This window comes from Pipistrellus kuhlii, unplaced genomic scaffold (assembly GCF_014108245.1).
Source record: "Pipistrellus kuhlii isolate mPipKuh1 unplaced genomic scaffold, mPipKuh1.p scaffold_m20_p_9, whole genome shotgun sequence".
Lineage (NCBI taxonomy): Eukaryota > Metazoa > Chordata > Mammalia > Chiroptera > Vespertilionidae > Pipistrellus > Pipistrellus kuhlii.
The window spans coordinates 2,929,087-2,945,000 of NW_023425595.1; the positions used below are offsets into that span (position 1 = coordinate 2,929,087).

Below are 15,914 nucleotides of genomic sequence, written 5' to 3' on the forward strand. Positions count from 1 at the left end.
CACAAGATGTATTAGCTTCTGCGGTGGTCTGCAAACTGCAGCTGACAAGCCACATGCGGTTCTTTGGCCCCTTGAGTTTTTAGCAAAGGCCAGCTTAGGAGTAACCTAATTAAGTTAATAACGATGTACCTACCTATATAGTTTAAGTTTAAAAAGTTTGGCTCTCAAAAGAAATTTTAATCTGTTGATATTTGGCTCTGTTGACTAATGAGTTTGCCGACCACTGAGCTACTGTTATTGCAGTTGGTATTATTAATAATGCCCTTTGGGGTAATAATTTTGGTTTGCATAAGAGTTAAGGAAGCCCAATGGGAAGTCGTCATAAGTTATCAGGACTGGAAGGACACACAGTCCTGAAGGTTTGGTCCCTTTTAAGGTACAAAGGACCCAGAGGGAAAGAATTGTGAACACTCATGGGCTAGTTGACCTGAAATGAAGTTTTGGCGCCATCTTTGCAATTCCAGATGGCCGAATGCCATCAGGATTAAGAGTTGGACTTCATGAAATTAAGATAAGTGTATGCTGTGGAATTTCCACATTTGCATAGAATCTCGTCATTCCATTTGGCAGCTGTTGGCTGATGCCTACTGTATGTCAGGCCTTGTTTAAACCCCGGGCTGAAGATTAAGTTTATCTGTTTCTTCCTGTCTTGGCTGAGCAGAATACACACAACCATACACCACTACTTGCATACACACCTATAGACACACTCACACAATGTATGTGGGTGTCTCAGGTTACGCTGGCTTTGGCACGAAGGGCTTTATTCAAAAGTCTCAACCTGAATTGGTTCCTGTTGCATTCGCATGTCCGTGTGCCAGGTCACAAACCAGAATCTATTTTAATAAGACAGAAACTGCCACGGAGCGCCAAACCACCGCCACGCCTCAGCCTTTCGTTTTCACCTGGGAGTGACAGCCGCCGCCTGGCTGAGCCCTGCCACGCAGTGGGCCTCTCCTGCCCTCTACTGAAGTCTCCCCTACCAGCCTCGCCTCCAAGAAGCGAATGGGGATGCTTTGTTTTTCTTTGGTGGGCTAGACAAGGAGAGCCCCCGGAAGGGCTGCCACCCAGATGATAGTTGTCCTTTGCTGAGATTGGCCAACAGAGGCCAACGCTGAAAATGTCAGTAAAGACAAACACTATTTCAAAAGGGCCTTGTGCGATGCTTCTTTTGCTTCATCAGCCACGTGCTGTGTGCCTGGCTAAGAGGGACATCATTATACCCAAAAAGGAACGAATCTCACACAAGAACACATGTCCTCCATTTCTCCTACTTCTGAAGTTTTTTTTTTTTTTAAGCATCTACATGTTAATGATGCAAACAAAAGCAAGGAAAACCAGTTGAGATGGGCTTACTAGTACGTCTTTTGAAAGCTTCATTGCTTGTTTCTTCTTTCACTCTTTTCCAAATCAAGAAAGGGAATACAGGAGTTCACTTATCACCATACTTTGCATTGGTCTGCCAGCTTTGTAGTGGTGGGAACCTGCTTCTGCTCAGAAAGGAGAGAGCCCTTGTTGACTGTACAGCTCAATATTACGGACCCTCTCTCTACTCTTCTGTCCCAGGAGCGTAGGCGTTCCTCTCTCCTTCAGAGCGAAATATTGTTCTAATAACACGGGACCCTAGGGCAAGTGGCGAGATGGTTTGGAACATGGGTTTGATATCTACACAGACCTAAGATGAAATTCCAGCTCTGCTACTTACTAGCTGGGAAAGTAGTTTCCTTTTTTCTGAGCTTTAGTTTCTCCACCTATTAGTACTATGTACAGATTTACATTAAACTCCCCCCCCTCCCCCCAGGATCCTCGGAAGCTGATGCAACCCAGAACCCCAGAGGTTCCGGGTACCCAGGGACAGTGCAGTAGTAGGCTTCCCCTATTCCAGTTATTGGCTCAGAATATAGAACGAAGCACCTGAGATTCTGGAAAGTGACTACAGGCTTCAGACAGAAATCCTCACTTCCTTGGGCAACTCAGTTCTCTGAGTCTCAATGTACTTGCTGATTAATATGCAGAATCTTCCTGATGATCTGCAGACCAGCACACATGAGAGAGAGAGAGAGAGATTGAGTTTGAGTTAAGGCCAGATCTGTTGGAATCCAGACCTGGCTCAGAACTAACACAGTGATGCCTGGCCTGGCACCAGCTCCACCATGGGGAAGGTCCCCAAGGAGCTGTCGGCCAGAGTCCAAGAGTCCTGTCTTGGAGGCTGAAGGAAATGCTCAGGAGGAATTACCGTATTTTTCGGGCCATAAGACGCACTTTTTCCCCCCAGAAGTGGGGGGAAAATGTCTCTGCGTCTTATGGTCCAAATATAGCCTACACATATACTTTAAAAAAAAAGTTTTTTTACTTGCCCAGCTCTGTGTGGTCTCTGTGTGCTTGCCCGGCTCTAAAATGGTTCTAAATGCTGCTGTTTACTTTACAGGGTTGATTACATGTGTTTATGACTGTGATGTTGGGTTTTAATGCACATAAAATATTTTAGGACACTATTTGTTTCAGAATCTTTTTTTCTTCATTTCCCTTCTCTAAAAACTGGTGCGTCTTATGGTCCGGTGCGTCTTATGGTCCGAAAAATACGGTAGGCTTCCCCACGACAGTGTCAACAACCTTTCTGTGTTGGAGCTTACTCAAGTGCAAACCGGGATAACAGTCCTAGAAAAAGAATGAGTTTTCAGTGAAGGCCTTTAAAATCTTTTGAGATTGTTACAGAGGATCCTATGGAACCAGAGGATTGTTCAACTCCCTATTGAGATTTCAGATTAATATCTGCAAAACTTCCGAAGTCCTTGGCTCAAATCACTTTCACCAGTGGATAGCAGTTAGGTTTCCTATGGAATGTCGTTACCTCTTGGGAGCAAACACCAGGCCTTGGACCTAGCTGTCAAGATGTCAGAAGGGTGCTTTTGAAGACATTTCAATGAGTCGTTCATTCATTCAACAATATTCCCCTCTCTGTCAAGTGCTGTTGTGGGCATTAGAACAACACTATAAACCCGTGGAAGGCCTTTCCTTTTTTTATTTTTTGAGCTTCCATCACAGAAAGGGCAGATGGGTAATAAACACACAAATAAATAAACACAAGCCAGGTGAGGCAAGGGAGGCACCACGAGTTGGATTAGAGTGTTCAGGGAAGGACGCTGGGAGGTGTTGTGGAGTTGACCAACAAGAATGGGATAATCCGAGGACAGAACATTCCAGACAGAGGGAAAGGCAGATATACTTGTTGGAAAGTGGGAAAGAGCCCAGAATGCCCAAAGGAACTGAAGGGAAGCTCTGTATCCAGAGCAGAGGGAGCTACCTAAAGTTTAGAGAGAAATATAGGCTTGAGAACATATAGATTTTATCTTATCAGCGTGATAAGGAAATTTAATCTGGGTGCAGCTGGAAGTCAGTGGGGATTCTAAGCAAGGGAGCGAGATCACGTGATTGTGAGAAAATGCTTGTAATGAAAGATTAAGTGGGGGGAAAAGACTCCCAAATATTATATAAATTGTATATTTAGTATTATTTTAACTAAAAACACATAAACATATTCAGAAGACAATTGAAAGAAGATGCAACAAAATGTTTAAAACATTAGCAATGCCTTCTTAGTGGTGGACCGGCTTTTCCTTTATTACTTTCCAGAATTTTGTAAGTTTTCAACAAGTTTGTATTGCTTTAATAATCAGACAGAAGTCATATGCTTTTTCTTTTTACTTATTCACTCGCCTATTGAGGTATATCTTGGTTGATTGCGGAGTTTGGTCATCATGAATGAACAGCTGTGTGTAGGTTTTTGTGTTGACATAAGTTCTCCATTTCTTTGGGTAACTACCAAGGAGTGTGATCCCTGAGTCAAATAGTAAGAAAATGCTTGTTTTGTAAGAAACCATCAAATGGCCTTTTAAAGTGGCTGTGCCATTTTGCAATGTCACAGTGCTAAGAGACAAACTGAGGCTTATTCAACATTTTAAGAGTTCGTTTGAGCAAAACTCGATTTCAAGCAACACCAACGTGGTTTAGCTACGCTCCCAATCATACGCTTTTAAAAGAGTTTGTTGTGCAGCAATCGATGGAGAGAAAGTCACAGAGTGATATGACTTGTCTGTTTGTCAGCTCAGATCTGAGCTTACTGTGATGGTGCTTTGGAATGTTGGAGCAGAAGAGAAGTTTATTTGGCTTTTGAATGAGGCTGCTCAAAAACAACCTTCTTAGCCCTCCCTGATTATGCATGCAAACAAATATTAACCTTGCTTGTTTCATCCAACAGATTTGAACGTAACCTGCCGGTATGCAGGCGTATTCCATGTGGAGAAAAACGGTCGCTACAGCATCTCACGGACTGAGGCAGCTGACCTTTGCCAGGCTTTCAATTCCACCCTGCCCACCATGGCCCAGATGGAGAAAGCCCTGAGCGTGGGGTTTGAGACCTGCAGGTGAGAGCCACTGGCTGCCTTGGCCTAGGGGGTGGGGCTTACACTGGGAAGGTTCCTCCCTGGTATCTGGTTGGATGATTGCCTGAAGGCCTCACCTATTCATTTGGCCAAGTTAACTTAGAACTTGCCTGACAGCAGACATTTGAAGCCCTCTTATGACACCTTTGTAAATGATAGCGGGGCTGCCTAGAGGAGGCCATGAAGGGTCAACAGCTGGACTCCTAATGCCTGCAGTGCTTCCACATGGCGCTCCCCTGGCTTTGAAGAAACATGCAATATTATTGTCGGAACCACAAGAAAACATAAACCAAATAACAGTGATTAAAATAAACATGTGCCTGGCGGAGTCTAAGCCCTGCAGACTTGGCTTAAAGCAGATTTTCCAAACAATCCTCTCTCTTTCTGTTTCTTTATTCTCTTCTAGGTTGCTTTAGTTTGAGAGGGTTATAGAAAAAGAGGGCATGGAAATTATTAAGACAAATTACTAGTCACTGGGAAAGAACGGAGGGACTCAGAAAGGCCTCCTAAGAGGCTTCTGTGTGACCACGTGCTCTGTGGAGCTCTCTTCAAACCCTCCAGCCAGTGGTGCCTTAAGAACAAGCTGTGGTGGAAGGCCACAGGGAAGTGTATGCTTTGGCTGGTTTTCCCTAGAAACGCTCTAAGTCATCTGAACAACTGCTCGGTTTCCATCCCAGTCCACCGGCTACCCCTTCTGTGCTTTTGCAATGGGATGCCACTAAGAACATTCAATACATCAATCTCCATCCTTGGTTAGAGAGGAAGATACCCACTTTATGAGCAGGAGCAGAGGCTCTTGCTGGAAAGGAAAATCCTTATGTCTTAAACAATATGTCTTAAACAATAACCATAGCCACCTGCGGCGATCTACACTTAGTTAAAATGAAGTGAAAACCTGGATTCTTCAGTGGCACAGTAGCTGCAGATGGCTAGTGGCTCCTGTACTGATGACAGACTGTGCCCATGATCACAGACAGTGGTATTGCACAGCACTGCTCTTACGCAGAGAGCAGCTGTAGGAGACATCCGCATGCATTCAGATAATGTTGGAGAGAACATGCAAGGAGCAGAGAAAGGGAGGTAGCTCCGATAGCTGCTCACCCTGTGCTGCGGTCTGCAGTGAAGACTCCATTGATTCTTCTCCCAAGACTAATTGTTTCACCACAGCTGGGACTAGGACAGCAAGAGAAATGCACTGAGAGCAGGGCTTTAGTGAGCTGAATTTTGATTGTGAAATGCAGACCATGCCTACTTACAAAATACAGAAATGTTCTCATTAGGCCGAAAAAGAGGGAAGTTGTTACTGTTGGAACTTCCCAATCAGCATGTGCACAGATGCTGGGCACTTACCCACCCCTCACTTAACTCTCAAAGGGCACCACAGTAGGGTTAGATTACCCTCCTTATGGATTAAGCATCAAATCTCAGAGAAGTTCCCCAGCTTGGCCTGGGCCGCATCACTGGCGTGGGGAGGAGTCCAGAGTCAGGTCCTGCTTCTGGACAAGATTTTAATGACCAAACCCCAAGGAAGGACCGAGAGCAAAAAGGAGATACAAGAATGATGCATGGATTTGCTGAGTATTTCTTTTTTCCCTGCGTACAGCGGGACACTCAAAACCGGCCATCGACACGGCGTGGCAAAAACTCAGGCATAACTCAACAAGGGAATGTAGATTCTAGATGGTCAGTGTAAAACAGACTTGGTGCATGCAGTAAGGGTGGGATGGGAGTAGGCTCACCGAGTATTATCATTAAAAAAAGAAAAGGAGAAACGCTATGCCAAGGAAACCTATTGTTCCACCCATAGCTGACATGAAGCATTGCAAAACTCATTTCCATAATTTCACTCAGGTAGCCATGAATCAGCTATGTGCCACGGCACCAATGGCAGCGTCCCAGGCTGTGAGAAAACCTTCGCTGTCTGCCCCACCCTGATTAGCAGCAATTCTCAGATATATGGGAACTTACTAACCTTTAATTGCGACCCCTCCCACCACCAAGCTAAGGAGTCTTCGGAGAAACCAGTCCGTTGGTTTAGATGAGCAATTAGTCATGCAAGCTGCAGTTGCAACACAATCTTAATGAGTTCTATGTGCTTGGAAATTTCAAACGCACAGCCGTTTCCACGGATCTTGCAGGGTCATGCACTATTGTTGCCGCTGGCAGGAGAGATTAAAAGGATCAAGGTTGTGCCTTAGCTTTGCATTAAAAAAAAAAAATTAAAAAAATTAGCTTCTCCTTTCCTGCCTTTCCCCTGCTACCACCTCGTCCCTTGCAAATGATATTTTCTCAGCCCCCATCCCATGTTTTGTTTGAGGCATTTATTAGTATATTCCGGAGAAACTGTGCAGTGAGTAGACACCGTGATGGTGATGAAGGAGTCTGGGTGCTGTGAGTTTTATCTGAGGGAGTCTCCAGCTCCCACATGCTCCCAGAAATACGTGGGTGGGGGCAGAGCCGTTTAAGTGCTTCTCTGGCTGCGATGCTTCTCAGGAAATTCCTGAGCTAAATGAGGCATTGATATCTACCGGCTCAATCGCTGTTACTCCAGTTTTAATGACGGTCAATTTACTTCCTCTGGCGATGAAATTCTGCCTGGGATGTTCCTGAGGCAGAATGCTCATGTATCTGGCATGTGAACGAGCCTTCATGTTTAGAGTAACGGCGTTTGGAGGAAGGGATCACAGGAAAAGGCGAGGCAGGGATCACAGGAAAAGGCGAGGCAGGGAGAGAAGAGTGGGGATGGGAAATAAGGCAGATTTGACATTTGCGGGCTGACATGATCAGCCACCTAATTCTGTAGTGAGAGAGCTGGTCATTGTATGCATTTCCTGAAATGGTATGAAAGTCATGGAGGGAGCCATAGTGGATCTCACATCATGAGTGGTCATTTTTTTATCTCCTGTGTCTTGGACTTCCTTCTGCTTGTCCAAACTGATCTGACCACAACTTTTATTAGAAACTATTTTCTTCATGAATCTCTTAAAAAAAACAAAAAAGCTTTTATAGAGCTCTAAATGAAATCACTTTGTCTCTATCAACCTTGATCCTCTCCCTCTGCTGTTATTTTTGGATTTCACATAACTCCCTGGCTGAAACCTTGAACGTCCATTTGGGATGAGTTGAATGAAGCGTTGCTCTGCGTGATATGTCATTGGATGGGATGGGGTGAAATACCATCATGGCCTCGTAGGTGGATAACCGCTGCTGTTGCTCTTGCAGGTACGGGTTCATAGAAGGGCACGTGGTGATCCCCCGCATCCAACCCAACGCCATCTGTGCTGCAAACAACACGGGGGTGTACATCCTCACCTCCAACACCTCCCAGTACGACACGTACTGCTACAATGCTTCAGGTGGGTTCCAAGCGATTGACTTCGTGTGTGGGGTCGCATTTGGCAGGCAAGCCCGTGGCAGTGTGGCCAAGAGCGGTTCAATCTGGGCTCATGTGGGCATTCACGGAGCTTCCAGATGTTCAGGGAACATCTACAGCAGAAAGAAAATTCCTGTCTTACAGGGTGCTTGCCTGCTAAGCTGGGGAGGCCAACAGTAAGCCAGTAAATATGAAACACCTTATGTGAAGCCAGAGAGAGAGAAGAGCTGAGAGCTGTAAAAAGGAAGGCAGAGCAAGAAGCTCAGAGTGCCAGGGGAGCTTTCTTCTGAGAAGGCGGTCAGGGGAAGAGCCTCTGAGGAGGCTCATCTAGGAGAAACGCTGCGTGAAACGCAGGGGAGAGCCACGAGCAGAGTGGGTAGCCGCTGCAGAGACTGGCAGCGTGCGGGAGCATCAGGGCCTGCTCCGGGAAGAGCAGGGAGGCCAGGCGATCAGAGGAGAGAATGCCAAGCAATGAAGTCAGAGAGGGAAGCAGGCGCCAGATCACCTCTGGCCTTGTAGGCCACGGCTGCGGTGCGATGGGAAGTCACTGCAGGGTTTGGGATGGTGGGGCTACATGAATCCAAGGACGGCACTGGAGCACAAAGCAACTGGCTTAGCTCAGACGTATTGATCAGATGTTAGGGGTGGAGAGAAGGTTGGGAGGACAAACCGTACGCCTTTGACCTTATCGAGTGTCCCTGCCTACCCAACTAGACAACGAGAGCATAAGGAAACTACCTTAAGATTTGCATGCTGGGCTGCTGGCCAGGCCCCTCCCTGTCTAAGGGGCTTGCTTCCAACTACTGGCCTAAAAACACAGGTTTGCGAGTTGAATTCAGGCCCCAGCAAAACTAAAGAATTCTTTGCTTCGTGACTCTTCTGGGTCTTTGGAGGAGGGTCAGACCCTGAGATGTCAATGTTGTGAATGCCAACAATCAGATATCTTGCTCCCCAAAAAGGTTTGAGGTTGTGTGGAGGGGATGATAAAGGCACCAGGTGGTAAACTTGACACTTCTGCTGGGCAGACTTCCTGTCTTTCAATGAGCTGGAAAGTGACTGAAGACATGTTCCGTATGAGGCAAACACACATATTGTTATATGGTGACCTAAGGCGTTATTTTTATGAGACGGACACAGATTGTATATATGGTAGTAGAATATAAAATCTGCATGGCTTTTTAAGCTAAAGTATGGACATCAAAGAAATTGTGAGATGACATCAGTAGCTTTAGGTTACGCCATGCCACCTACTGTTGCACGAGCAGCAGCGATCAGAGTGAGAATTCAGAGGGGAAGTCTAGAGTTTAGGACGAAGAGAAATTTCCAGGGCTGGTTAGTTGAAATGGAGTGACCGAAAATATATACAGGGCACTAAAATCTATGGAAGAACACTCAAAATAAGGAGAAAACTATAGACTATTTAATGAACATATGAACAAAGAACACAAATGGCCTTTGACCACAAGGAGGCCAGTCCAACTGAGGCTACACAGTACATGGCCCATACCCAGCTTCCAAACCCATACCCAGAATGTCCATTCTAATGGCATGAGAATAAGAAAAACCCGTGCAAATAATTAGGAAATAGACACAGAGCCACATGTGGTCAAGCTAGCGGTCCTTGAGGTCTGAAAGGTTGGCGACCGCTGCACTCTAGGGTGTCTGTGGGTTCTGCCTGCTCTGTGTCCCGCCGAGCTGTGTTGAGTGAATGTCTGCAAGAAATTATGCTGTTGCATATCCACATTGTCTCACCTGATTTACAGGTTGCTGTCACTTGCAGAAAAGATCCCTAATTCAAAAAGGTAGAAGCTCACAATGTTTTATTGCCTGAAAATGAAGTATTCAAGGCAAGTTACTACTGAGACTTTTCTCCCTGTTCTTATTTTTGCCCAAGATCGGGCCTGTCCTCAGAGAAGTGAGTAAAGAGAACTAACTGTTCACTTCCCTCCTCTTTGGAGGGGGCAGAGGATGGGGATACGTTAGTTGAAATGTTGAAAAGTCCTGGGAGTGTATTGCATACCAAAGTGGCTGTATTAAAGTAGTGAAATTCAGAGTGACATGTATCTTTTTCTCTTTTCCAATTTTACTCGATATGGTTAGGCTACTTTTATAATTTTTCCTTGAAGTTTTGAAGTCTGTTGGTTGATTGACTATATGCACTCAGTACTGTGCTGGGCAGAGTGGAATAAGAAAGAGCCAGGACCCTATTTCTTATCTTGAGAATTAATCTTGTAGCAACAAGACAAAAAGTGAAGGCGCTTGAGAAGAATGTTTATCTAGAGATAAACTCCTTTCATTAAACTGTCTTAGTCAGCTGATGGGAGTATTAAGTAAGCTACAGATCTTGATAACCTCTGCACAACATGACGGATCTCCCTGGAAAGATCCTTGCATCCAACTCAGCCTGAGAACTACCAGCAGGACCCAGTGATGCGATCAACGCCCCTCCCCCGGCAGGCAAACTGGAAGCCAGCTCAGTCTTAGCAGATAGTTTCTGCATGCTTACAACTTCAGCAGTGTTTTTGTAAAACACATCCTGTGGTTTACAAATGAAAACAAGGCAGACCCTGCAAAGGCTTGGCGATTTTTATTGCCTCATCTGTCAGCGATAAGGCCCAGCATGAGCCTGGTGGCTTCTGTATAAACAACATAGAGAACTCATTTGAACGAGTTCATTTTTAAAATTGGCTTTGAGCCGAAACCGGTTTGGCTCAGTGGATAGAGCATCGGCCTGGGGACTGAAAGGTCCCAGGTTGGGTTCCGGTCAAGGGCATGTACCTTGGTTGTGCGCACATCCCCAGTAGGGGGTGTGCAAGAGGCAGCTGATGGATGATTCTCTCTCATCGATGTTTCTAACTATCCCTCTCTCTTCCTCTCTGTAAAAAAATCAATAAAATATATTAAAAAAAATAAAATTGGCTTTGAGTAAAAAGCCTCGCTTTTGCAGGAGAAATTTAGGGAAGATTCTATATTTACTTGTTTATTCCTTTACTCTTTTATTGAATAAGTATTTATTGACTCCCTATAATGTATCAGGCATTGAGGAAGGTAGTTTTCAGTCTGGGGCCGAGTGATGGGCTAGACCAGTGATTGGCAAACTGTGGGTCAAGAGCCACATGCGGCTCTTTGGCCCCTTGAGTGTGGCTCTTCCACAAAATAACCACGCACATACAGTGCGATTGAAACTTCGTGGCCCATGCGTAGAAGTTGGGTTTTGGCTCTCAAAAGAAATTTCAGTCATTATACTGTTGATATTTGGCTCTGTTGACAAATGAGTTTGCCGACCACTGGGCTAGACTGAATAGTTAACATTTCCTTGGGGTTCTTTTTGGTGCAGTGGAGGCCAGGTTTTGAGATGCAGCCCACCAGAAAGCTCACCTCAGAGTCTTCCTAACAAAGCTTTAGGTTCGGGAAGACCGCACCAGCCCTGATTCTCCCAGCAACGCAATGCTCATTAAACAGAATGAAAGGCCTTCTAATGAGGCTCTGCTGTGTGACACGGGAGCATGAACAGACTGATTGCACATTTGGGTCACCATCCTGCCAGATTTGATGTTCTTTATAAGAGTGAAGGTGAATTGGAGCATGAGAGGGTCCATTTGGACAAATGCTCTAATAATTTACAAAACACTCTTAGAGTTTTTGACATCATGTATCCTTCTATTACAATGTAATGCCTAGAAATTCCCAGTGTCACCTGCAGTTATGTTTGAATTGGGGGGATGGGGAGTGCATTTCCATTCTTGCCATTAAGAAGTCATAATCCAATGTGTCTGTATAGTGTAATAATGTCAGAAGCATGTCACAGGTCAGTCTTGTGGTGTCCCCCTGACAGACTGGGTAGCTGCTCTCCAACATCACCTAGATCAGTGGTTGGCAAACTCATTAGTCAACTGAGCCAAATATCAACAGTGCAACGACTGAAATTTCTTTTGAGAGCCAAATTTTTTAAACTTAAACTATATAAGTAGTAGGTACATTGTTATTAACTTAATTAGGGTACTCCTAAGCTGGCCTTTGCTAAGAAGTCAAGGGTCCAAAGAGCCTCATGTGGCTTGCCAGCCGCAGTTTGCCGACCACTGATGTAGATCGACTATTTGCCCTGATTCTTAAATGAGGGATTTATTGGAAAAATATTTTGGAGATATAAAAATCTGACAAATGTTTATTATTGTCCCTCATGATCTTGTGAATTCCTCAAAAGCAGGAACAAGAAAAAAAATTTTTTTTAAATTATTATGTATTGAGTAAATGCCTAAAATAATGAATACATGGACTGATGTATCTGGAGTTAGCTGCCTTTAATTCTTTCTCATGGCATTGCCCTTCAGTGTTTATCTAAATATTTTTTGATCTGTTTATATTTTTGGACTATTTGTGTGTGTGGGGGGGTTACATATTAGGCATGTTTACTAGAAGAATGGACTTTTTTTTTTTTTTTCTTTCTCAACAAATATTTGAACGTCCCCTTTCCCCCATCACACATAAATATCCTGGCCAAGACAGATAAGGTTCCCACTCATCTTGCGGAGCTTAACTATTTCTATGGAGGTGGGTGTTGGCAGTTGGTAGGGGTTGGGAGATGTGCCATGAGCAGTCATTGAGGAAAGAGAACATGATAGTTATAGGTAGTGGTAAGCCTGAGGAAGAAATGAGGGCAGACAATGTGTGATGGTGACGGGCATGGGGGAGTGTTGAGGGGCCAGCTTACATTGGATGGTGAGGAATGGCCTTCCCCAGGAGGCAACTTTCTTTTTGAAGAGTCTCTCTTCTGAGAAATCTTTGCATCAGCCTTTGCAAGAAGAGCTTTTCCTAAAATTTGGTTTTCTCTAGTTGAATACATAAAGCTGCCACTTAGTTTCACTTTGAGGCCAAAGAAATAGGCAGGTGAAGGCCATCCTTCACCTTATCTATGGGAAAAGATCTCCTAGGAACCGGGAAGCAGCCAAACCCTGTTTTTTTATTTTTTTGTCTAATGTTATGATACCAGGTGGTTTATGGCAGGACACTTAAAATATTTGTGATAATAGCCTTTCTTGTGATAGCAATTTGCCTGCCTGCCTCCATCCATGCATCCATCCATTCATCCATCCATCCATCCATCCATCCATCCATCCCTTTCTTCCTTGCTCTTTGCCAACAAGCCATTCTAATGTGTGCTCATTAGGGAAAGACCATGCCTATCTTGTGCATTGCTGTATCCCCAGCCTCCCACAAAGCCTGATATAGAACATATGTATTTGTTAATGAATGAATTTGTTGGGATGGGAAGAATAATGAGTGAGCTTCCAAAAAACATGTAACGCTAAATAAAAATGAAAAATGCATCACAGAGGCCAGAGAAGTTCCCAGGAGACTTAACCAAATTTCAGAAAAGGAAAATATTTGCAGTAAGTTATAATAAAATTCCATCCTAATTAACTGAAAGAAATGGGAATTGATTTGCTCATATTTTTTTTAGCATTCTCATGCCTTTTTTCTTTTCTACCTTATAGCACCAGAGAAAGAAGATTGTGAGTCAATCACAAGCCTGACCAATGCCTTTGAAGGATCAATATCCATTAGTACGTATCTCTTCTAACCTTCTTGGGAAAGGGATCAAGTGTATTTCAGTGCTTTATATTTGACTAGAATAGCAGTCATTTTCCTAAGGCTAGGCCCACTGGCTATGATTCCATATTCTTTCCTCTTTTCCTTCAATGGCTTGAAACTGTTACCTGGTTTACCCAATGCACTGTTTCTCAAGCTTCAGTCATTTGAAAAACTCTCACTTTTTTGGGCACTTCTATGTACACAGCACTATTATTGATCTTTTTATTTATTTAATTGACCCATTCTTTTCTACTTAGAAGAATGCATTTATTAAAACAAACAAGCAAACAAACAAGCAAACAAGCACACAAACAAACAAAAAACAAACAATGCAAATGAAAAGCCAGCATCCCTGGACATCATTAGACGGTACCCTTAAAAGTAAATTTAAATGTAGTGGAGATTAAATAATGTTCTTAAATTCTAGCAGCTGAAGGCTCCAAGCTATATTCTCTCTTACAAAGGGGGATTATGAAGAGGAGGATAGGGACGTTCTAGCCCCCATGATTTTGTGTTTGATTTAACTGGAGTGTTGAAAGATAATTCAAATTCCTGATTTCAACATTATCTGAAATGATCCCCAAAAGTAGGCATCTGGCGCTGTAGAAAACAGTGTCCCAAACAAAACTTTCAAATAGGTTGACTTATTAACTCTGACCTTATTGCCTCTGAACCTCACTTCTTGAGAACTATGACACGTTGGGGAGGTCTAATGTGTGCCTGCTAACAGCCAGACCTCTCAGTGTGCCTAGCAATAGTGGTGACAGTAGCAGGGGAGCAAGAATCTCCCTGGACCATACAAATTTAGCCCCCACTTCTGGAGGGATGTGTCCCTGGCCTGTGCCTTGCAATAGGAATGGAGGCCTGAGTGTGAGATGTGCTGTCTCAGCCATGTCCGGTGTGGAATCCCAGTATCTTACCACCTGGGCGAACTGAGAGGAGCAACTTACTCTTTCTGAGCCTCCATTTCTCTTCTGGGTAATGAAACAACAGAGGTAGTTTTTGCCCCCTGAGAATTAAGAAAAAGCATATGTCTAATGCATGCCTGGTCCCTAGGAGATGCTCAATCAATGTCCCACCTCCTTGGTCCCCACAGATGCCTTCTGAAGTCCAGACCTGTGCAAATTCATGCGCAGAAGTCTGCTTTTGGCTCTCAAAAAAAAATTTTAATCGTTTTACTGTTGATATTTGGCTCTGTTGACTAATGAGTTTGCCAACCACTGATAAACTGACAAAATTGTACTGTTAGAAAGAAAATGTAATTCTTCTTGGGTTTGCAACTATGTATTCCCAGATGATGCTAATAGCCTCTGTGTCTCCTCCCTCTTTTATCCTCTCTGGAAATCGATGGAACTAATAGCACCAAGTTAACATGTGCTTGAGAAGGGAAATAGGGACCAGGCAGGAGATTTATTACTTATTGAGCACCAACTATACTTTGAATACCGTGGAAGCACTTTACACACAATATTACCTCATGCTCATAACGGAATGAAAAACTGAAGCTCAGAGAGGCACCTACCTTGTCTGGAGCCACACAACACTGGAATCCAAACAGGGGGGTTCCCAAACACAATCTCTTTTCCCCTCTCCATTTCCCTGGTGTGTGAGTGGTCAGGGGAGTGTCCACTCTTCTCAATGCTTCAGCCACACATCCCCCCCACTAGACAGGTAGTGTAGGTATTGCTTTTCCTAATAAAAAAGAAAAGTAGCTCTACAGTCACCATCTTCTGCGATTGAAATTCAGTCTTTCCTATATTCAGAAAGTGTCAGGTGACACATTCTAAAAGTGCCTTCTCTGTCTCCCAGCTATCGTTAACCGGGATGGTACCCGCTACACCCAGAAGGGCGAATACAGAACTAACCCTGATGACATCAACAACAATACCACCGCTGAGGAAGACTTCACCAGTGGATCCTCCAGTGAAAGAAGCACTTCAGAGAGCTACATCTTCCAAACCCACTTTTCGACTCCTTACCCCACCGAAGACCAAGACAGTCCCCGAGTGTCCTACTTCCCGGAGGATACCCCCGACCCCAGTAAGGACAATGAATCACTGGGCTTTCCACTGGCGATTCATTTGCAAAAACATCTCGGTCCTTCCTGAGTGATATGCACTCACATGTGGTGTGTCTCCCGCCTCTGGAAGCTGGTGACGGCCTTTGGGGAGGTGGGCTGTTCTGGTAGTCAGTGCCCGGTGTGCATCGGCTGCTACTGCCAACGTTTTCTCCTTTTTTCACCTGCAATTCTGTTTTTCTGCCTTGGATACGAAGTGCCATGTCAAAAGGTTTTTTGTTTTTTAGAACTTTCCTCATTCTCTTATCCCAGGGATATGATGACCTCAAGCCTGATGCAGAAATGGTTCTCGGTTTTGCATGTTTCCCGCTGGTTGTTACCCACTTCTGGATGAGATTTCCTAAGCTGGGGCCACAGTGGATGCATACAAGCCATTCTGTTTCTGTGTCTCTTAACTTCATCTTTTTTCCTGTCTTAACCTGATTTATAC

General features: G+C 44.3%; 1 protein-coding gene across 12 annotated transcripts in view; it reads left to right on the top strand.

Annotated features, from left to right (window-relative positions):
* The window catches only part of CD44 (CD44 molecule (Indian blood group)), an 83,010-nt gene that overhangs the window by 29,499 nt on the left and 37,597 nt on the right, over positions 1-15,914 (top strand). For all 12 annotated transcript variants that reach the window (XM_036428464.2, XM_045577807.1, XM_045577808.1 and 9 more), the window contains exons 2-5: positions 4,259-4,424; positions 7,665-7,798; positions 13,311-13,379; positions 15,217-15,447. In XM_036428464.2, coding sequence (XP_036284357.1) covers positions 4,259-4,424; positions 7,665-7,798; positions 13,311-13,379; positions 15,217-15,447 — 600 coding nt within the window. The remainder of the gene's footprint in view (positions 1-4,258; positions 4,425-7,664; positions 7,799-13,310; positions 13,380-15,216; positions 15,448-15,914) is intronic.